Here is a 24,380-nt window from a genome sequence, read left to right as displayed (position 1 = left end):
ATAAATTATCACAAGGGATTTTACTGCGGATGCCAGTCAGTTTCTAAGCAAACTCTTATCAAGTTTCATTTATTCTTCGCTTTTGCAAATTCCTGTTATATTAATCCAAAAGCTTAAATATTTTTAACCGCATATACGTTTCTTGAGATGAGAAACTGAAAAGGTCTTTTTTTGACATTTCGCAAACAAGAGATTGAAGTGAGGAACTGTTGATCCATCATCATTTGAATGAATTTGAATTGTATATTGTCCAGCGCAATGTTCGAGGTAGACGTTTCTTAAAGTTTTGGGTTGTTGCGTAATCATGCTAGTGGTGCGGACATTTTGAAATCATACCCTTGATCTGATCGTGCATTTTATGGGTGTAAATGGGCGTTTTGTTGATGAATCACAACAAATGGCAAGTTTTGACATTGTTTGTGTAGTCACGACTACTAGTAGTTATACCATTTATAAACAGTTTATAAATGGTGATTTGTTTCGTTTATTTGTTTAGTAATTAATGACTGGAAACACAATTTTTTTGTAGAGAATTTCACTCTTGTTCTCTGTTAATTCGTTCAAAGTGAAGAATATTTTAACACATGTAAACATAGTTTGGGAGCTTTCGTAATATAATATAAACTTCATACTGAGACTGTATATGTTAGTATATGGATGGCCAAGCAATAGTTAGTCGTCTGTCTGAAATTAATTGTGGGGTTAGGTTCGTATAAACGACTGGTGACTTCACTGTTATTAATGGTATCTCGAATGTGTGATCATATAGTCATGAAGACCGGCATCTCGTTAACAGGACGACTTAAGAAATCATTGTTCCAACTTATCTCGGAAAAAATACTGTGTCACGACTCCAATATTTGTGTTCTTATTGCTGTTTAGCTCGAGATGTCCAGTTATCTTATGTCTGGACTAGTCCAGTCGCAGATCCTTATCCCTCAAGAAGTTTTTTCATTTGATGTATAGAATATCTGGTATTCCGATTCAAAGCCGAGGGCGTGAATCAACATGCAGTTATTGGATAAGAATGCTTTCTCTGTGTATTCGCACACTGGTTAAAAATTTACGAGATTCTTATTCCCAATGTTAACATGAAATCATAGTATGCTCAGTAAACACTTTAAATTGCTCAATACTCAAGCTCTAGTTCTACAGTCCATTTTCAACTTGAATTATTTCATGGATTAGCGAAGTTCCACTTTGTGGTTTTTCCATTTCTGTCGTTGGTGAGGAAAATAATTTCTGTGTTATCTGTTATCGTCACATGGTGGAGGCAGGTGATCATTTAATGTATGGCTGAATGAAATATACGATGGCTGCTAGCCTACCATAGTGGCAGCTTGATTAGAATCTAATAGTCATGAAGTTTTCATTCAGAACATGTCTCAACCAGAACTAAAAGTTATCCCATAATAGTTTTGTTTTTTCTTCTACATTGGTAGTAAAATAGACATTGGAAAACGAAATCCAAAATGAACTGTTAGATGTTTCTTGATAGACGTTTAATTATGCTGTATATGCTACACAAGTTGTACCACTGCTTTGCTGTTCCGCTATGATAAAATTTCATTGATAAGTACTTCGTAGGTAACGAACTTTTTACTGAATCTATTAGTAACATTTATGATTCCTTTACCGTGACTTTATAGCCGAGCAGATTTGTGAAGTTCTGTTGTTACTAATAATGAAGGAAGTCAATAAGGGCGATCAAAATGTAAGTTTCCCTCAAAAGTCCTGGTACGGCCGAAGGTGGGGAGAGTCAGCTCTCCCTCTTGAAATGCTCTCACATGTCCATGAGTATGCAGTCACTGCCGGGGAAGTCCTACCCACTGCTTTCTCGTGGCGGGGTTGTTGCTTACAAAATTGCGAGGACGTAAAGCGAATGTCCGGCGCCTTAACCGGGTTGGTGGATATGGATGACCCACCTAGGGAAGTTGAAAAACCCTGATTCCAAACCAATGGTCACATGAGCTCCAGAGTCTTGAGGGGACAAATGGCGTATGAATCTTTTGTTAGTCACTGACTGCCATAAGAATGCATATTTTAACGTTGCTCCACTGCCTTGTGGATTAGACCTCTAGGTCAAAGGTTCGGGGAGTGGCTCGGCAATGGTGGTCTTTCTTGACTTAAAAGCAGCATTTCACTCCGTAGACCGCGAGATTCTGCGGCAATATCTGTCATTTAAGGCGTACCTCAGAAGTACATAAACCTTGTGAAGGCTCTTTACTCGAACACTACTAGTCGAGTCAGAGCTTATGGCGGACTGTCATATGAATTTGCAACCTCAAGTGGTGCCGTTCAAGGCTGTCCACTATCTCCATTTTTGTTCGATTTCATCACAAAGATAATGTTGGAAATAACGTTCTCGTTGACTGAAGTTTTGGGCATTGATCTGCCAGGAGGTTCACTTATCAGCTTAGAATACACAGATGACATAGTCCTGTTTGGTGAAGACTCTGATAAGATGCAGTGTCTTTTGGTAGCACTGAGAAATAATGTTAGGGTGTTCGGGAATGCATTACTCCCCTTCTAAATGCAAGTTGTTGCTTCAGGACTGGCCTGCGTCAACACCTGAACTAAGGATAGGGAGTGAAGTAGTCAAACGCGTCGACAACTTCACTTATCTTGGAAGTCTGATCAGCCCTAATGAGTTGGTGTCTGACGAAATCTCAGCACGGATTCAAAAAGCTCGTTTGGCTTTTGCCAACTTACGTGACCTATGGCGAAGGCGAAATATCCGTCTATCAATTAAGGGACAAGTATACTGCGCAACAGTTCGTTCCGTTCTACTCTACGGCTGCGAAACGTGGCCATTAATAATGGAGGATACACGTAAGTTACTAGTATTTGATCACAGATGTCTTAGAAATATTGCTCGTATTTGTTGGGATCACCGGGTAGGTAATAGTGAGGTTAGACGCAAGCTATTAGGGAATGATGGTAAATCAATTGGTGAGGTTGTGAATCTTGATCGACTGAGATAATTGGGTCACGTGTTACGTATTCCTGAACACCGATTACCACGACGCTCAATGCTGACTAGTCTTAGTGATGGTTAGAAAAAAGTTAGGGGCGGGCAAGCCAAAACATGGCACCAGTGCTTGAAGTCACTACTTTCTAGTCTTAGCCATGTTGGTAGATGCAGACTACTTGGTTGGGGTCCGTGTGACTATCGTAAACAGTGGTTGGAGGCTCTGGGTAACATGGCTCAGAATCGATCACAATGGCGTAGGTGTGTAAACTCTTTGTCTTCACTTAAATTATGAGATTAAAATCGCTTTATATCTTTCTTTTTACTAACTAATTCTTTCTTCCTGTACTGTATCCATATATGCAATCTTTCTTTTATATATTACCACCATTGATTTAACTACTATGAATCTGGTGTTTATCTTGTTGTACTAATGAGGTATGGCAACTTGGACCGATGTACGTATGTGCCCTACTTGGTATAGATAGTAATCAGTGGTTTCTATGTCAGAAATGTTATCAGTCCTTAGATTATTTTATTTACGACTTTTTATCCAGGTAAAATTAGGTAAGAGGAGCTGGAAGACGCACTTGTTGAAACCATTATCATGGACTCCAAATAGTAAAGCAAAACAAGCAAATACCTGCTGGGTGCAACTGTCTGGTCATCAAGGTTAGTTTCGAACAGCGAGATAGTTTGTCAGTGTTTTGAATAAATATCGCTTTTTTGAGAATTCCCCTTTTATTTGCTATCCTTCCTTTTAGGAACTGTTAATACTAAAAAAGTACGTACATAGAGTTTTGCTGCACTAAGAAATGAGTACTTGACATGAAAAAAATTGATCCTGCTTATTGTTATCAGACACACTTAGATACTCGTTTGATAATAACAAACGGGTTTAGTTCCTCAGTTTTAGAAGTGTTATCATAGTTCCAAGGGAATTTGTTTCGTTTTCTTAATAATTTTATAAATTTTGTATTTTTAAATGCAATATGGAAATATATCTACTTTTATTGTCTGTACTTAAATTGTTTTGAAAATGTGTTTATTTTATACCATCTTGTTTCTATGTGATGCGGTTTGAATTCTTATTTGGTAGATTTCTTGATATCATGAAAGTTAGATGCAAGGCATAAGTAAGCCTGTGTAAACTTTTGTACAGCTTCCTAATTTGTGTCTGTAATTTATTTGTAAGTTGGTGATTTTTCAGGTTTGATCAATTTGGAGCCATGAAATTGACTCAAATAAAAACACTGATAAACAACTGGCATTTCAGTGAATTAATAATACGAGGTTTAATATTACGTACATATATTGTTATGGTGTGATGAAGTTCCAATATCCCACTTCACATTACAAAGGATTCTGAAGGTTTAATTTTGTCTTGTTTTTGGTGAATACCTTAATAAAGCAATTACATCACTGTAACAAACTATATTTTTCAACCTATTAATCCAAGAAACTGCTTCAGTTTGTGGGATTCTTTACTTTGGAAATTAACCTAAAACGAATCTAATAAAAATAAACGAATCGGTTGAAATTCCTTAGTGAAATTATTTATTTATTTGAACACATAAATATTGGTACAAGGGGGCACCAAATATATATGCGCCACACAAAACAATGAGAATGGGAAGAGAAAAAAGAAGGTAAGGAGCGTAAAATAAAAAAGGAGGAACAATAACGACCAGATTAGTGAAAGGTAGTGTAATAATAATAATAATAATAATAATAATAATAATAATAATAATAATGGGGGAAACGGAAAGGTACAACCAGAAGAATTCTATCAGTTAAGGAAGATACAGCAACTTTTTATGAAGAAAATAAAAGGTTACAGCAGGATTGCCACTGGCTTCTGTCCTGAGCCATATCTGATAACGTCTCTAACCACTGTGTTATACTATCTTTCGGACCCTAGCCAGTGAGTCGTAAAGGACCAACAGAAGCCAGCCCTTTTCAGCTTTCTTTCGTACCCCGACACCATGTCATACACTGAAATAAGTAATGACTGTGGAATTACTACAAACATTGTTTAATAATATGTCATCGTTTTTGACCTTGTATGTTTGCCGTTCGAAGAACTTAATAAGAAACCTCATTCATCTAATTAATGCGGAAAATAAGCGAATCTGTCAATTTTTTAATGCAGAACACCTTTGATTGACCTCTTCGTGTTTTTTATATGCTTTAGATAACACTGAAGTAATTGAAGGTCAAATACATATTACTTTCAATTACTTTTTGTTAATGATTCTTCAGGTAGCCTAATATCTAATGGTAAAGGAAGCGTTTTAAAACGTTATTGCCAAAGTGAAGCCCAATGTTTACTACAGCTCCAGCTAGATATACTCAGATCATTTGTCCCTAAATATCAAGGCGAAAAGCTGCTCGATGGTGAACGTATCCTTTTTGGTGTAATTGGTTTTTGCTGACGAAAGCAAACTAAATAATCAAAGGGAGTCACTATTCTCACTCACTAATATTCTTTTATTATACGTTTGTGTAAACTAATGACTTCAGTAATTTCACCCAGCTAAACCAGTCCTCTTAGAGGATTTTATTAGAAGCTATATTATGTGCTTATGATTGAGTTTTCGGCTGATTAGTTTGTTAGGTGCTCCAGTTTTAACCATAAATTGATATGTTTTACTCCACCATCTATTTAGGTTTGATATTATCTGTAGTCGTCGAATAATAGGTACAAGTCGATCTAAGGTGCAAACCTACATTTATTTATTAAAACACATAAACATTGGTACAAGGAGGCACCAAATACATAAATGCCACACAAATCATTCGATTCACGTGAGGGCTGAAATACTGCACGGATGCCCAAACCGAAGAAGGTAGTTTTCTTAGGGTGGTCACTCCCCGAGCCTTAGACCTAGAGTTCTAATCCACAAGGCAGTGGAGCAACGTTAAAATATGCATTCTTATGGCAGTCAGTGACTAACAAAAGATTCATACGCCATTTGTCCCCTCAAGACTCTGGAGCTCATGTGACCATTGGTTTGGAATCAGGGTTTTTCAACTTCCCTAGGTGGGTCATCCATATCCACCAACCCGGTTAAGGCGCCGGACATTCGCTTTACGTCCTCGCAATTTTGTAAGCAACAACCCCGCCACGAGAAAGCAGTGGGTAGGACTTCCCCGGCAGTGACTGCATACTCATGGACATGTGAGAGCATTTCAAGAGGGAGAGCTGGCTCTCATAGTGTTGCAGGTAAATAAATTATTAGTTCTTTTCAAACATGTGTATTTTATTACTTGTGTTCATTTCTTAACACAATATATTCAAAGGTTACGTAAAAATGCAGGATTTACTGTACAATTTTAAATCACCATCAATAATGGACTGCAAGATTGGACAACGTACTTTTTCAGAAAGTGAGGTCATTGGAGACTCTTCAGAAAATATTCGAAAAGTAAGTTCATTTCTATTATTTTATGTGGTGTGAATATAATGTATTATTTATTTATTTGAACACATGAATATTGGTACAAGAGAGCGCCAATATATATGCGCCACACAAAACAATGAGAATTCGAAGAGAAGTAGAAAAAAAAAACTAAGGAGCGCAAAAGAAAAAGAGAACAATGACGAAGAGATTGGAGTAAGGTAGTGTGGTAGTAACGACGGAACGAAAAGGTACAATCAGAAGAAATCTTTCAGGTAAAGGAGACACAACCACTTTTTATGAAGAAAGTAAAAGAAGGTTACAGCAGGATCGCCACTGGCTTCTATTCTGAGCCATAACTGATAACGTCTCTAGCCACTGTGTAGCACCATCTCTCAGACCCCAACCAGGGAGTCGTGAAGGACCAACAGAAGCCAGTCCTTTGCAGCTTTCTTTCATACCACGACACCATGTCATGCACTGACCACCTCTCCGCTTCTTCCAACCAGTCCCAGAGTCGGCAAATAATGCACGACGTGGAATTCTCTGGGACGACATTCGGAGAACATGTCCAAGCCACCGAAGTCGGTGTTTCAAGATGGTGACACCAATTGAATTATCATCTCTGTGCCCGAACACACGATGCCGAAACTCTGCATTACTGACATGGTGTTGCCACTGAATGTCAGCAATCCTTCGTAGACAGCGATGATCGAACACAGAGAGTCGTCTAACGTCCTCAACTCGGAGAGACCAGGTTTCACAAGCATAGAGCAAAACTGCTCTCACCGACGCGTTGTAGATCCGGCCTTTTACAGCCAGACTAACATCACGAAGGCGCCAAAGGTGGCCCAGATTGGCATAAGCCGCTCTGGCTTTCACTATACGTGAATTGATCTCATCACTCACGCGACCACCAGCACTTATGCAGCTACCCAGATACACGAACTTCTCGACTACTTCTATCTGCTCACCATCCAGAGTGAGTACAGGATTAGAATCCTGTCAGTCTTGTAGAAGTACTTTGCACTTCGAAGGTGCAAAGCACATACCATACCTACGGACACTGATTGCCAACTGATTAAGTGTAAATTGCATGCCTTGGGCATTATCGCACAGTAAGACAATATCGTCCGCATACTCAAGGTCGAGAAGTCTTTCTCCAGGCAACAGATCCACACCCCCATTACTTACATTCATCAGAGCTGTTTCCAGAATGTCATCGATGGCAAAGTTGAAGAGGAATGGTGAGATTGGGCAACCCTGCCTAACCCCACTGCTCGAATGGAACAATGGAGAGAGGTGGTTGTATGCCCTCACTCTGCCTGAGGTGTTTGTATATAGGGCTTTTAGGATGTTAATAAACTTCTCAGGCACACCCTTCTTCAATAGACAATCCCAGAGAACAGTCCTATCCAACGAATCGAAGGCAGCCCTGATGTCAAGAAACACTACGATTGTTGGCCTTTGGTAAGTATGGCGGTGTTCTAACATTTGGCGGAGGGTGAAGATATGATCAATACATTCTCGACCAGAACGAAACCCAGCCTGCTCCTCGCGAGTCAATCTTTCTCGGGTTTTGAACAGCCTACGAAGAATGACGGAAGCCAATAGCTTGGACGCAATCGGAAGTAAACTTATCCCCGATAGTTGTTACAGGAACGACGTGAACCGTTTTTAAAGATAGGGACAACTATCGACTCATTCCATGACGTTGGTACACACTCTAGTTCCCAAACCTTTGTAAACAACGTCGTCAATTCCTTAGTCAAAAAGTCACCACCATCTTTAAAAAGAGCCGGAGGTAAGTCATCTGGGTCAGGTGATTTGTAACGCTTCAAGAGTTGGAGTTCCTTGCGGACTTCCTCCTCATTTGGTGGATCAGTCGTCACCGGCCATGGAGGGCAGGACAGTCTGACCGATGTTGCCGGAGCAGCAGGCCAGTTGAACTGCCCTTCGAAAAATTCTGCCCATCGTCCAAGACGTCGATGGATGTTAGTGATTGGCATCCCATCATCCTCGCAGATTGTTTCGCTCACACCAGACTTCTTGCTGCCAGTGGCTCGGATGAGCTGGAAGAGCTTCCGGTAGTTACCAGATGCAGCTGCTGCTTCCAGCTCATTAGCACGCTCCGACCACCAGGCTTCTCGGTCCTTACGCAAGCTTTGCTCAATTTCCTTACGTAACATCCTTCGTTTGTTGTCAAACTCACGGTCACCCGGAGTAGACTGACGGGCTTTGATGAATTGTATGGAGCCTGAAGCGGGACGTTTCGCGAAGCCGCAAGCGGCTTTACTCGCCATTTTCATGGCGTCATGCAATTGCAACCAATGCTCATCTATACTTTTCGGTGGAATGGTAGCTAGCCTAGAAACTAGCTCGATTCGATACTTACTGGCAACAGAAGTTGCAACCAGCTTGCTAACATCAATCCGTTGATGGCGGTCAGTTCGTTGTCCACTGAAAAGTAAGGTAAGATTGGCGCAGACCATGGTATGATCAGAGTCCAGATAGGTACTCCAAAAGGAGCGGCAATCTTGTACACAACCACGCCAGCGGTAGCTGATCGCGATGTGATCAATCTGAGTCCAGGCTTGAGATGCAGAGGGAGGACGCCAGGTGGCACATCGGCGATGACTGTGCCGAAAGTTAGTGCTAGCCAGAAACAGGTTGTGGTCTGTGCAAAGTTGCAGTAGACGGTCCCCGTTATCTGACCTGCGACCAACGAGTCCCCATCGGCCACCTAAACGACTCTCTTCTGTGCCTAGACGCCCGACCTGAGCATTCAAGTCTCCGGCTAGTACTACAATATCTGTCGAACGCGCTTTCTGGAGAAGAACAGATAACTGGTGGTAAAACTCATCCTTGATTGCATCCGGGCTGCAATCTGTCGGGGCATAGGCGGAGATGACGAAAAGACATCGTTTCTCACGCCGATTTCTTCTCGCCTTGATGGAACTTTCTAATCTAACAGCACATAACCGACTGTTAATGGGGATCCAATCGACTAGTGCTGCCTCAGCTCTAGCGCTTAGTGCGACACCAACGCCAGCAAGACCAGACGAAGATGCCACAGGGTCCCCGGATAAGCGCACGTAAAACAAGCTTTTCGAAGTGACAGATGGAGATCGAATTTGTAGTACTTCGCCAGAGTCTTGAATACGGGTCTCGGATAGACAGCAAACATCGATATTAAGACTTTCCAAAGACATAGCCAGCCCTATCTGTTGTCCAACCTGCATAAATGTGCGAACGTTGAAGGCAGCCGGTTTGAATGGTGCACGTGGTTTCAGAAAAACTGCTTCAGTACTCATATTTGGTGGTAACATACAATTTTCAACCGGACAGTGACTCGAGAACGTTTAGATACAGTCGAATTTCCACCGAAGACGAGCCGCTGTATAAGTATAAAAGAGGGTGAATAATGTGGAAAATAATAATAATAATAATAATAATAATAGTAATGATAACAATAATATTAGTAATAATAATAATAGTATTAATAATGACAATAATTGTAATGATAATAATCTGAATCAATTGTTTGTTTTTCAAAGCGAGAAAGGTAATTTCCATAGGCATAAAGAGTTCATCAATTTGTGTGTGGGCTGTGATACTGCCCGGGTGCCCAAACCGAAGCAGGTGGTTATCTTAGGGGGCCACTCCCCGAGCCTTTGACCTAAAGGTCTAACCCACAAGGCAGTGGAGCATCGTAAGGAGATGCAGTCCCATGGTAGCCGGTGACCAACGATTGGTTCATACGCCATTTGTTCCCGCAGGATACTGGAGCCCATGTGCACCATTGATTTGGAATCCGGTTAAAGCGCCGGACATTCGCTTTTCGTCCTCTCATTTTCGTAAACAATACCCCCGCCACGAGAAGGCAATGAGTAGGACTTCCCTGGCAGAGGCTCCAGGTCTTTCGTTAATGAGTATTTTCGCTTACTGTTAACAGTATGGTAGGAGTGGGGCAAAATCTTCAACAAACCGTTCATATTTTGAAACGTATTTCTCTCGTATCTCTCAAATAAAATAAATCAAATAATCGACCTGTATGAATTCGCATCACAAACTGACATTTTTGTTTTAATACTCAAATACGATGGTTGTAGTTTTCCAACTTCAGAAGGGCATACCAAACGGGTTGCAAATTGTTTACAGCATCGTAGTTGGAGGTACTAATATTATAAACCTGATATACTATTGAAGTACTATATCTTCTATTAGTCAGGATCCTCAAAATTGTTTGATTCGTATCCCGTATAATATAGCCAATGAAACTGAATGTTTTTTTATCGCTTAACACCACATCTTTTACAATTATGCAATGAAATGCTGTGTGTTTAATAAACCTCTTAGACATATCAACAGTTAATAATCCAGCAATAATAATCCATATTTTTCCAAAAAATAGTTCTCGGTAATACTTGTTAGATACAATATATTGAGACCTTTTCAAAACATTTCTTTTGAATTGGCACCATTCTAAATTATTCATAATCAATACAGGTTTAATTTTATTTTTCTTATCTATTATTTCTGGGATTATTAACCTTGTTTTTAAAAATACAAAATAGGATCTCTACTTGAAAATGATGTCTACTTCGCCTAATGCACCGACTGAAAGAGAACATCGCGAAAAAGGTGTTTCGAAAGTACGCTATTTGCAGTGGCGTGATACAATTAGCTCAACGGCTGAGTATGGTTTTCGCATTGAAGCAATCAAGGTATAGTATTTCATGTCTTGTGGTTTAGTGGTTTTTGCGTTATTTACATCTTAACTAATCAGTCATAAACAACATAACACCTGACACATATGTATATCGGTCCAAATCGCCATGTCATATAGAAGGATATGATTTAAACCGAAAAGTAAATTCGCGGAATAAAAGTTTCTAAATAATTTTAAAACTGGGTTTATGTGAATACACATAGTGAGTGCATCCGCCCCACTACGACTGATTCTGGAGTATGCCACCTAACATCTCCAACCACCGACCATAATCTCTTACCCTCACCTCAACCATTGGGTTTAAACTAAGTATGGTAACTCCAGCAGGAGTAGCTAATTGTGATTGGTTATTTACTTACAGTGTTTCTCATAGCTCAGTATACAAGCCTTTACGTAACTAACCGAAATTCATTAATCTAATTAAGTTTAAACACATGTTTATGCTTTAACCATTCATAATGAGTGTATGGATTTTAACCCGAAGAGTAACATTGATACTTGCTATGTTAACCTGTACAAATGCATCAAATCTAACAGAATCTTTGATATTTATTACTGCACTTGTAAACTTGAATTGAGTTTCGATTCTTTTGGTAGGATAGTTAAAATTAAATTATGTATATGATAATATCAATGTTAGATGATCGTCAGTAAGATATACCATCAATATGTTTGAATGAAGTCTTGCAGTTACATTTTATGGTTCCATAATTGTTTTACATATATTACATTTTCCAATATAAGTTTATCAAACCTATCTTTCTTGATGACAATCTTATCGGTTAGAAATAAATACTTCATTAGTAAGACATTTAATTCACTGTTCTTTAACAGTTTAAATAAATAAATCTTGTTTTATGATTATGCGTAAACTTTTTCTTTATAAATTTCACAGCGTTTCCCACTACGTCTGGATAGTGTCATGAAAAGTCTGATAATTGAATCTTAAATGCCTTTGAACATCTACTTGGAGCAATCTAGTTTCGTGAAGGCTTTCTTAATTTATTGTTACATATATTCCTTCATTTCATTGTTTCATTTAGGACCGGTTTATTCTCTCCAGCTGTCATTGATACTACCATTGTTATTCATTTAATTAATTTAATCTCACTGTGCTGATTCTGCTTAGGAGTTTGATTTAAAGCACATGTGTGCCAAGTCTCTATGTTGTCTATGGCTGACTAGCTGACATATATCAAAGTATTTTGGGAAATTCCTGCAAGTTCATCCTCTTATTTATTCAATGGCTTATTTACATAGTATGCTAAAATTTCTAGTGGGTCACATTTAATTCAATTAACTGTCATCGTAAGGGCAATCAATAAAAGAAACGTAATAACTTGTCATCAGTTTACTGTACAACTAATCAATGACGTATATTGTCTGCGTTTTTCTGATTAACATGATGTCATCATATTAAATTAAATAACTTATTATTTTCCAGTCATTTCCTATCATTCATAACTAGTGATTTTATTGTTTTTTCGATCCATCCCAGTTTTTTTCATTTTAACTAGGGACTAAAATTAGCTTCAGCCAAGTAGAAAAAATATATCTTATGTCATTAACTGATTTGCTATCACTTTTATTTACATGGTTCCAGATTTACTGTAATATTGATATTGTTCTTGAGGTTAACTAATCATCAGACCCTGCTCTTTCATATTTATTTCAGACTTTTGGTGAATCCACTCGAAAAGATTTTCAACACACTCATACATGGAATGAAATAATAAATCACTTTAAATTATTCATACAACACCGTAAAATAATTGCTGTAAGTTTAGATGCTTTTGTTTCATTTTTTTAAATATATAGGAATGGTTGTTTTTTATACTAAACCACTAACCTTAACTCTAAACTTTAACCCTAGATTCTTGGCTTTAACCTACTTTAACTATGAACGATGTAGGAACTCTTAAAGATCTTTTGCGTCCTTAAAAGGGTTTGAGAAAATGTTCTCCACTTTTATGTACCAACTAATATGCTTTAGTTTTTCTGATTTACTATACGAAATCTGTGTACTCTCTGTAATGTCACTATTTTCCCTCCATAAAGTATTTATTTACGATAACTATTTTGTGATTTGCTAACAACGGGCTAAAATTGATCGCGGTTACTTTAAGCTCGTCCATATGCTATACTCTTACCACTAATAATACTACTGGGTAACTCATATCGAAGTGGACGTAATTTGATTTAAACCTCCAACGTAATTATTGGAACCCGAGTGTTTTAACCACTGAGATACTTAAATTTACATAATAAGCTTCTATTTCGTAAGTGTTTCTTATTGCAAGATAATGATTATCACTATTATTAGCACACGTCATCGTAAACCTCTTATGGTATTACAGGGCATGGATTAGATTTTACATTCTTTAGTTTCTTTATTGTACATATACTTTTTTTTAAAGTATGGCATGGATAACACCAGTTTGGTGATGTTCAACATACTTTCGGAGTTATCAACATGAATTTACCGCTCTTTTTGTTTTGTATTTTTTGTATAGCAAAACTATTTAATCCGATTATTAAAGTTGAGAACTATATTGGAAGTTTCCGATTTCTTTGCCAAACATGAGGTTTGTCTTAATTTTATTTGAATTTACTTACTTTATTAGAAGATTTAAAAATTTCTGGTTAGATTTTTGAACGGGATTGTAAAATATGAATTTGTTCTTTGTAAGCAAGACTACAACATACATTTTAACATAGCTGGTGTCAACAAAGGTCACCCATTCAAAGTTCTTATAATGTTATTTTTATGCTTCATTTTCAGTCGCTCTTGCAAATGTTTCATTCTGGAGACCTTTTCTTGTCTTGGTACCGATACAGCAATATTAAATTTTGTGAACGAATTACCTACTTGTATGTAAATAATTAAACTAGTGAGTCAGCTGTGTTATTTCATGGCTTGAAAAAGAATCATGAACTGTCTTCACTTACCGTTCAACTTCACACTGATAAAATCATCATTTGCTCATCCAAAGGTTTCCTAGTGTTATTATTACAGGTTTTACGGTGAACTCCCAAAATAATCGCCCATAAAAATTCAGATCATATTTTACGTATCAAATTTTGACAAGTATTTGTGTTCACCTAATAGGTCAATGTTAAACTAAAGTGTAGTAAGGGTTTTCCTAGATGTGAAGCTGTTTCTAGTTTTGAATCAATCGTTTTAAATGTGGTCGGTGTTATAGAAGCATTTGATCAAGTCAAGCTATCTACTCATTAATCGTTAAATTATGCTATACGACAATAAAAAGTTCGAAAATAACTAGGAATTCCGGTTAGTAGTAGTGAATTTTCTCAGTTTTTGTGGATGACTGTTTGGTGTAATTATCTCCACTGTAATTTTATTTTAAAATAAACGTTGATTATTCATTATTTATTTATTTGAACACATAAATATTGGTACGAGAGGGCACCAAATATATATGCGCCACACAAAACAGTCAGAGTTCGAAGAGAAAAAAAGAACAATAACGACCAGATTAGTGTAAGGTAGTGTAATAATAACAATGATATTTAAATAGATCTAGAACAAACATTGATGCAGAATAGTATGAATTCATAATATTTCGAGGTTTCTCGTCAGCTGCTTACAACCAAAAATGTGATGGAATTTTTATATAGAGATAGTGTGAAACAACTGACATGCTTAATCGGAGGGTTGGTATTAGCATATTTTTGGATGAATTTCTCCGGATATGCATTTTCACGTAGGCAATTGGTTAAGCATGTTACAGTGGAAAAGAAAACCTGTTTCCTATACTTGCGCTTCAAAGGAGATGAAGTCACCGGAATTATCAATCACAATAAATTCCTCTTTGAAAGTGGCCTACCCGGCAGCCAAACTGACGACGTTATGGTAAACGAACTGCTCGCTGAAACAAACTAAAATCGACAAGTCCTCTTTCCTCAGTAGCTCCAACTGCATTTACCAATTCACATGTACGTGCCATAGCACATACATTGGAAGAACTGAGAGAAGAGTACATGTTCGCATTTCTGAGCACGTTCCGAAGAACTTGAGGCTGCGAGGGACTAAGACTTTCAACAGCGCAATAGCTCGGCATCTACTTGACACCGGGCATACCGTCGACATTCTGCATGCTTTTAAAATTATCAATAGACAAAGAAGTACGACCACTCTCCGTTTTGCTGAAGCCATTGCGATCAAAAAACTTAAACCGGACTTATGCATTCAAAAAGATACTTTAATAAACTTATCATTACCCTGGTAATCCTTTTTTGTGTTTTGGTTATTTTATTCATTTATTTATTTCAAAATATTTGTACTCCTCCCCTATTACCTAATTCTTAAACTAAAAATTTTATTCACATATTTCCACCACTTGATCCTCTTAAATTATCTTAACTTTTCAAATTCTATTTAATTATTATTACGTAACCTATCTTATCCTTATTAAATTCCATTAATCGCTAAAATTATCACACAATTTATGAATTTCACTAAACTATTACACCACCCACCCTAAATTGATTCCCTTTTTAATCTCTGACCTGTCCTATATATATAGTTATTATTGTAATTCAGTTATTTACACTCATTTATGTCCATTGTTTCACACTATCTCTATGTAAAAATTCTATCACATCCAGACTAACATCACGAAGGCGCCAAAGATGGCCCAGATTGGCATAAGCCGCTCTGGCTTTCACTATACGTGAATTGATCTCATCACTCACGCGACCACCAGCACTTATGCAGCTACCCAGATACACGAACTTCTCGACTACTTCTATCTGCTCACCATCCAGAGTGAGTACAGGATTAGAATCCTGTCAGTCTTGTAGAAGTACTTTGCACTTCGAAGGTGCAAAGCACATACCATACCTACGGACACTGATTGCCAACTGATTAAGTGCAAATTGCATGCCTTGGGCATTATCGCACAGTAAGACAATATCGTCCGCATACTCAAGGTCGAGAAGTCTTTCTCCAGGCAACAGATCCACACCCCCATTACTTACATTCATCAGAGCTGTTTCCAGAATGTCATCGATGGCAAAGTTGAAGAGGAATGGTGAGATTGGGCAACCCTGCCTAACCCCACTGCTCGAATGGAACAATGGAGAGAGGTGGTTGTATGCCCTCACTCTGCCTGAGGTGTTTGTATATAGGGCTTTTAGGATGTTAATAAACTTCTCAGGCACACCCTTCTTCAATAGACAATCCCAGAGAACAGTCCTATCCAACGAATCGAAGGCAGCCCTGATGTCAAGAAACACTACGATTGTTGGCCTTTGGTAAGTATGGCGGTGTTCTAACATTTGGCGGAGGGTGAAGATATGATCAATACATTCTCGACCAGAACGAAACCCAGCCTGCTCCTCGCGAGTCAATCTTTCTCGGGTTTTGAACAGCCTACGAAGAATGACGGAAGCCAATAGCTTGGACGCAATCGGAAGTAAACTTATCCCCCGATAGTTGTTACAGGAACGACGTGAACCGTTTTTAAAGATAGGGACAACTATCGACTCATTCCATGACGTTGGTACACACTCTAGTTCCCAAACCTTTGTAAACAACGTCGTCAATTCCTTAGTCAAAAAGTCACCACCATCTTTAAAAAGAGCCGGAGGTAAGTCATCTGGGTCAGGTGATTTGTAACGCTTCAAGAGTTGGAGTTCCTTGCGGACTTCCTCCTCATTTGGTGGATCAGTCGTCACCGGCCATGGAGGGCAGGACAGTCTGACCGATGTTGCCGGAGCAGCAGGCCAGTTGAACTGCCCTTCGAAAAATTCTGCCCATCGTCCAAGACGTCGATGGATGTTAGTGATTGGCATCCCATCATCCTCGCAGATTGTTTCGCTCACACCAGACTTCTTGCTGCCAGTGGCTCGGATGAGCTGGAAGAGCTTCCGGTAGTTACCAGATGCAGCTGCTGCTTCCAGCTCATTAGCACGCTCCGACCACCAGGCTTCTCGGTCCTTACGCAAGCTTTGCTCAATTTCCTTACGTAACATCCTTCGTTTGTTGTCAAACTCACGGTCACCCGGAGTAGACTGACGGGCTTTGATGAATTGTATGGAGCCTGAAGCGGGACGTTTCGCGAAGCCGCAAGCGGCTTTACTCGCCATTTTCATGGCGTCATGCAATTGCAACCAATGCTCATCTATACTTTTCGGTGGAATGGTAGCTAGCCTAGAAACTAGCTCGATTCGATACTTACTGGCAACAGAAGTTGCAACCAGCTTGCTAACATCAATCCGTTGATGGCGGTCAGTTCGTTGTCCACTGAAAAGTAAGGTAAGATTGGCGCAGACCATGGTATGATCAGAGTCCAGATAGGTACTCCAAAAGGAGCGGCAATCTTGTACACAACCACGCCAGCGGTAGCTGATCGCGATGTGATCAATCTGAGTCCAGGCTTGAGATGCAGAGGGAGGACGCCAGGTGGCACATCGGCGATGACTGTGCCGAAAGTTAGTGCTAGCCAGAAACAGGTTGTGGTCTGTGCAAAGTTGCAGTAGACGGTCCCCGTTATCTGACCTGCGACCAACGAGTCCCCATCGGCCACCTAAACGACTCTCTTCTGTGCCTAGACGCCCGACCTGAGCATTCAAGTCTCCGGCTAGTACTACAATATCTGTCGAACGCGCTTTCTGGAGAAGAACAGATAACTGGTGGTAAAACTCATCCTTGATTGCATCCGGGCTGCAATCTGTCGGGGCATAGGCGGAGATGACGAAAAGACATCGTTTCTCACGCCGATTTCTTCTCGCCTTGATGGAACTTTCTAATCTAACAGCACATAACCGACTGTTAATGGGGATCCAATCGACTAGTGCTGCCTCAGCTCTAGCGCTTAGTGCGACACCAACGCCAGCAAGACCAGACGAAGATGCCACAGGGTCCCCGGATAAGCTCACGTAAAACAAGCTTTTCGAAGTGACAGATGGAGATCGAATTTGTAGTACTTCGCCAGAGTCTTGAATACGGGTCTCGGATAGACAGCAAACATCGATATTAAGACTTTCCAAAGACATAGCCAGCCCTATCTGTTGTCCAACCTGCATAAATGTGCGAACGTTGAAGGCAGCCGGTTTGAATGGTGCACGTGGTTTCAGAAAAACTGCTTCAGTACTCATATTTGGTGGTAACATACAATTTTCAACCGGACAGTGACTCGAGAACGTTTAGATACAGTCGAATTTCCACCGAAGACGAGCCGCTGTATAAGTATAAAAGAGGGTGAATAATGTGGAAAATAATAATAATAATAATAATAATAGTAATGATAACAATAATATTAGTAATAATAATAATAGTATTAATAATGACAATAATTGTAATGATAATAATCTGAATCAATTGTTTGTTTTTCAAAGCGAGAAAGGTAATTTCCATAGGCATAAAGAGTTCATCAATTTGTGTGTGGGCTGTGATACTGCCCGGGTGCCCAAACCGAAGCAGGTGGTTTTCTTAGGGGACCATACCCCGAGCCTTTGACCTGAAGTTGTGTGACCCGCAAGGCAGTGGAACATCATGAGATGTAGTCCTATGGTTCATTCTCCATTTGTTCCCGCGGGATACTGGAGCCCATGTGCACCATTGGTTTCAGATCCGGTTAAAGTGCCGGACATTCGCTGTTCGTCCTCTCACTTTCGTAAACAACACCCCCGCCACGAGAATGCAGTGAGTAGGACTTCCCTGGCAGAGGCTGTATACGCGTGGCCGTGTGAGAGCATTTCGAGACGTAGGGCGGGGCCCACCCTACTCTTGGCCGTACCAGCGCATTTGGGGGCCACGTTGAAATTACAAATGAATGCATACATTATGCGAAATGCAACACTGACTTCATTTGTAATTTAATATGAATTATTGAGACCTACGTAATTAGATTTTTGTTTCTATGAGTAAAATGAATGATTTATGGAAGTTTTTGGCCCGGTATATTCAAACGTACATAAATTAAAACTTTGTATCAATGCATAAATATTATCAACATATGTCATTTTTTGTAAGGGCTTGCAATTTCCCCTTGTTGATGTGTCCTGAATATCAAAAGCGGGAAATTACGGAGCTTTATTGATACCTTCACACCCGTTGAATACATTAGTGGTTATCTAGATGATACATTGTGCAATTGATGCGAAACGTATATACTTCGAGATCCGATGTGAAGGTCAGTACTGACGAGCAGGTAAATCTACCCGATGAGTCCAAAATAAGATGAGACGCTCATTCTGTGTCCCACTACTAACTGCATACCAACTATATTAAAATATGTCTATTTTGTTTGTTAAACTAAATTTTTGTTAGCTAACTGATCATTTTGAATGTGATCCATTCAAAAATGTTGTATGTATGTCTGCAAATCCTTCTTTGCTTTGTTTTCTAAAGTAAGGAGGATATGTTCAAACGCAGATGTTCAATAATAATGTGCTTTCAGTGTATGGCATGAAACTCTTTATAATAGTTTTGTATAGAGTACAAGCTCTTCATCTTAGCAGAGTCGTATATCGGAATAAAACTTACGTTTATTTACTCCTTAGTTCTCATTGATTTTTCAGTGGATACCAGTTTGTGGCGGAAATTACCTTCAACTTGTGACATTTAATTAGATCTTAGCTAATTTCAAGATGTACGGTTTGTTAATCTGTTTAATTACCCTAGGAATAATTTATTTACTTTCAGTAGTTGAAATAAATTACATCATTCTCTCTACAAGGTGGTGAATTACTTTTTAATCATTTATTACACTACTTACGATCACAGGATAGATTTTTGAGCCAATATGTTCATGAAGTACAAACTTTTTAATGCTGTAAACCAAATAAATAATAAATACTGCGCTAAGACTGTTTACAGACGAATTCTTTTGTTATAGGCAGGTGATTGGTGGCAGTTCATGTGATATCTATCCAGTGTCTTATGTTTCAAACACTTCTTTTCTAACCTTATTATCTACTAACAGTAGATTAAACGAAACATGAGATGGTCATATTAATTGGCGGATGAACATCGAATAGGGAAAGTGAAAAAAAAGAGCCTGCCAATAGAATCGCATCATTACACTTCCAGGTAGCTACGTATAGATAATGCCTATCATCAAATCCTAACTCATCATTAGTATGTTTATCATCAGGTGCAGGTAATTGATGCTGTAAAAAATTCAACGAACACATCACCCTTTTAATTCCTTTTATATTGGATCAAAGTAATGTTTTGTATTCTTATTTTCGGGACCTACAGTAAATTCTAATTACCAACTATTGTGGTTCTTTTAATGCAAATTCGATAAACGCCTGACGTGGGCTGACATTTCAACCATAATCCTCAACGCGATTGATGACAGAAAGCAGTTAATTGACCAGGAAAACTTGATATTCAAAAATACAAATTCGAAGTAGAATAGCTCTGTATATATTTAGTAACAATCATAACCTTAAGGCAGTAAAATTAGCAAACTGAAATGGAGGATAGTTAGTCAAATGACAGCAAAGGTAAATGTGGATATATGAATTAGGAAAATGCTATCGTGGTTGTTCTTTCATGTATGCGCCGACATTTATTAGTAAAAAAACTAAATAACTTGTGGTAGTCTCGGGGAAGTTACCTTCATGATCTGTCTACTGATAACGTCGTGAATTGTGTCATAATCTCTTTGTTTTTGTTTTAAATTACTGATTCGGTTTTTAATTCTTAAGAAAATAATTCCTTGATAACATGAAAGACAAATAGAGCAATTTTATCCATAAGTACATGAAACTATGTCATTGAACAGAGAGCAGCTTGAAGTGATATTGAACATTTGGGTTTAGCTATTATTATTATTATTATTATTATTATTATTATTATTATTATTCATACCAATACTACAATATATAGATCTAATAATATTAGTGTAGTTTTTCTTTAGGCGGGTATTAGAAGTGACTTACCAAACCATAATACTAATATAATTGATAATCGTTTGTATTTCCCATGCCTACATTGTGGATTATGCACGTGGTGTAATACTCCAATTATATTTTGCCAAAAACTATTTTATGTCCTTATTACAAAGAATTCGACTTATCCGTTTGTTGATAATATTGAATGAATTTCGACCATTCTTTGTTGGAATATATGCATCGTGTGCGTATTGTCTCGATATTGCCATTTTTCACAAGCTTTTCTGGAAGAAATGGATTACTGGCTAACAGTAGAATTCGGGTTACGCGTTTCACCCTATTTGGGACTCGTCATCTGGGCTCATATGCATCCTAGTGTTGGTTCCCACATCCGAATACGAGCCCACTACCTTTCACTTCAAGTGCCCAGCGCGTTATTCACTGAGCCACTAATTCCTGATAGCCATCCACTTGCGCAACAAAGGGTTCGAGTCCCTGTGTGAACATCAACATTGAGATCCGAATACATCTATCTGACATGTCTCAAATAGAACGAAACATGAGTCCTGGATTCTTCAGCTGACAATAAATCCACCTATCTCGTAAAGGACTATTTTGTTCAAGTATTCTTTTAATAATAGTTTTGTAATGGATATTTTTGTCTATGTTTATTGATGTCTTGATGAAGACAGTATTTTCATCCAACTATCTAACACTACCCTATTTAATATTAACTTGCATAATCTTGGCAATGGTATCATGTATGAATTCTTTTTGTGTGTTTAGTGTTTAAACAGAAAATAAAAATTCCCTTATCTTTATTCTTTATCTCCCACTTCAGTTTATCGGCTCTTCATTATTATTTGTTCATGATCAATCAGGCTATGCTAATATCTGGTTAATTGATTTCGCTAAAATAGCCAGTCCATCGAACAATCAAATTCGTGTAAATCATCGTTCTGTATGGAAACCTGGCAATTATGAAGATGGTTATTTAATTGGAATTGATAATTTAGTGAAATTATTCGAAGAAATTATTCATGAATGCCAGTAGTTCCAGATCTCATAGATTATTCCCTTTTGTTTTTCCGTTTCCATATCTTTGCTAGTGTTTATATATATATCGGAAAAACATTACGATCTATATCCAGTTTATTATACAATATTCACATTTCTCATTTTTTACGTTGACTTCATAGAACTAATTGATCTGCCCATAGAACAACTATCGTGTTGTTCATTGACTCAATAATAGTGAGCTTTTCCATTTTGTGTTTGTTTATTACTCCCCGATCGTATCCACTTTCCCCCCCACCTTTTGATCGCAACAGTACATTACAAAATAAATTAAAGCAACAGATCGCTTGAAAGAAACATCTGTTTGTTTTTTCTACGTTTTCATGTTTGTTTTTTTTAAAAATTGATTTACTTGAGAATCAAAATTGTCTTCACAATGTATGTAAGACAGTTTCAATATCTTTTTTTTTACTTGTGATTTAGACATATTTTTGATAAATGAAATAGTTTTTTGTTCAAATGTTTTCATCATCAAATGTATTTCGCCACATCTATTTTTTTCTAGAATTATTTTTTGTTTCTTTGACATAGTATTAGTATTCTCAATATTGATTTGTTATTGTAACATAAGTTTATCGATTTCAAGCACATTCCAACTATGCCAATTTGTATAATTATAAAATGTTGAGTGTTTCATATTTTTTCTTCTGATTCATGCGTGTTAATTATAAGTGAGTGACCTGTGCTGTGTGAAAGATATTTCGACTGGTATTTGGCTTCATGACACAGTAACTGGGATTATTGATCTCGCCAGTTCAGTGCAGTTCTCTCCTACAAATTATTACTTTTCTGGAGAAATTAAGCAAATGTTATTTGAATCATGGCACAAAAATGTCATTCAATAGATTCTGGTCTCAGGTTAATTCTAGGAATGATTTGAAATTAACAATGTGTCTTTCTGTAGCCACCAAATTCAACAGAGGGAGCATATTTAAATTGGTTGAGAAGGTAATTTACTATGCAGTAGTGCTTGATTTGTAAGTTTATAGAAGCAGAAGATTTGGAACCATGTGTTCAATATGTGTAATGTGAGGATCTCTGAAAATTATTTGGTTGTTAATTGGGATTAAGGGAAAGATTCTCGAAAAACCTAACATATTAGGTGTTCGGCACAATAAACCACATGTCTTCTGTCTCTTCTCAAGCTCTTTAACCCTTTCCTATATATGATATATCAATAGATTATCATAAAAGTAATTAAATATCATAAGGCCCATGATAATCAATTTCCGAAGAGAATCATGCAACTTAAAAGTTAGGCGGTAACCCAATGACAACGTAGGATGAGGATCTCGCTATTTCATATTTGTATATAATTGGATTTTAAATCAGTGGCTTAAATACAGTAGTCCCTATATTCGAAGATCTTGTGTTCCACTCGATGCTGAGTATCGATTTTTTTTAATTCGCTGAATATTTTACTTGTATATCTTAATGTGAAATATGCAAGTATCCTTGTTCGAATCTAGACGAAATGAATGATTTATTTCTAGCCAAATGAAATACTTCTGTGCAACAAAAATGAGTTAAAATGTATGTTCATGTTAGGTGTGGGCAATTTTATCGATAGACACACCGCCAAACTAAGAAATTGAGACTTGATGATAAAAGTTTATCCTTGCCATTCATACCATGCACTTACTGAGAGATTAGTTTACTAAAGGAAAACCTGAAATGTGACAGTAACTGATAATTTACATTAGAGTTTATCAACAAGTGTTGAGTTCTGTTGATAAACAATATAAATTTTCATTTATGGAGTTTAATTCAAGTGTAAATGATATAAAGAATACTAACTGAATTTTCAGAACACAACGCGATGAACTGTTTAATCAATGAAAGAAAGTGACAAAGAATAATTAATGGAAGTTTCATAGTCTACATTAATTGTGTTAGTATAAGGATGAAAACGAAGCCGAAAATCATCAGAAGAATGGAAAATCTTGTTATTATTCTTGTAGTTAATATAAAAAGCTATGTGAGAAGATTAGTTTTTTCATATCTCAGTGTTGTTATTCTTTGCAAGTTATTTGATGTAACAGTTAACTGTAGGGTTATGTTCATGTACCATTGGAGAAGCATAAACAGAGATAAAATATTTCATTAAAATCATGAGCTGATCTAAGTCAGACCATTGAAAACCTGGGAGCACTGGGCGGCCATCTCGTCCTAGTATTGGACTCCTTGGTAGTACACGTCCAAAACCCCATAAACGTGAATCAAACTCAGGACCTTCAGTCTCGCACGGATGCTTAATCTCTAGACCACTGAGTCGGGATCCAATGGTGTTAATGTCTCCTGCAACTAGTTACTTTACTCAGTAACAGAT

General features: G+C 37.9%; 1 protein-coding gene across 1 annotated transcript; it reads left to right on the top strand.

The window, feature by feature from the left end:
• Nucleotides 1-169: 169 nt before the first annotated feature.
• Nucleotides 170-16,611, top strand: MS3_00006923 (uncharacterized protein). The gene is made up of 3 exons (XM_051215163.1): nt 170-6,399; nt 10,950-11,099; nt 12,780-16,611. The coding sequence occupies exons 1-3, from the start codon at nt 6,286-6,288 to the stop codon at nt 12,912-12,914; spliced, it is 399 nt and encodes a 132-aa protein (XP_051073645.1). The 5' UTR covers nt 170-6,285; the 3' UTR covers nt 12,915-16,611.
• Nucleotides 16,612-24,380: the final 7,769 nt, after the last annotated feature.

Source organism: Schistosoma haematobium, chromosome 1 (genome assembly GCF_000699445.3).
Source record: "Schistosoma haematobium chromosome 1, whole genome shotgun sequence".
Lineage (NCBI taxonomy): Eukaryota > Metazoa > Platyhelminthes > Trematoda > Strigeidida > Schistosomatidae > Schistosoma > Schistosoma haematobium.
Note: the sequence above shows the minus strand (reverse complement) of the source record. Positions and strands in the feature narration are given on the sequence as shown.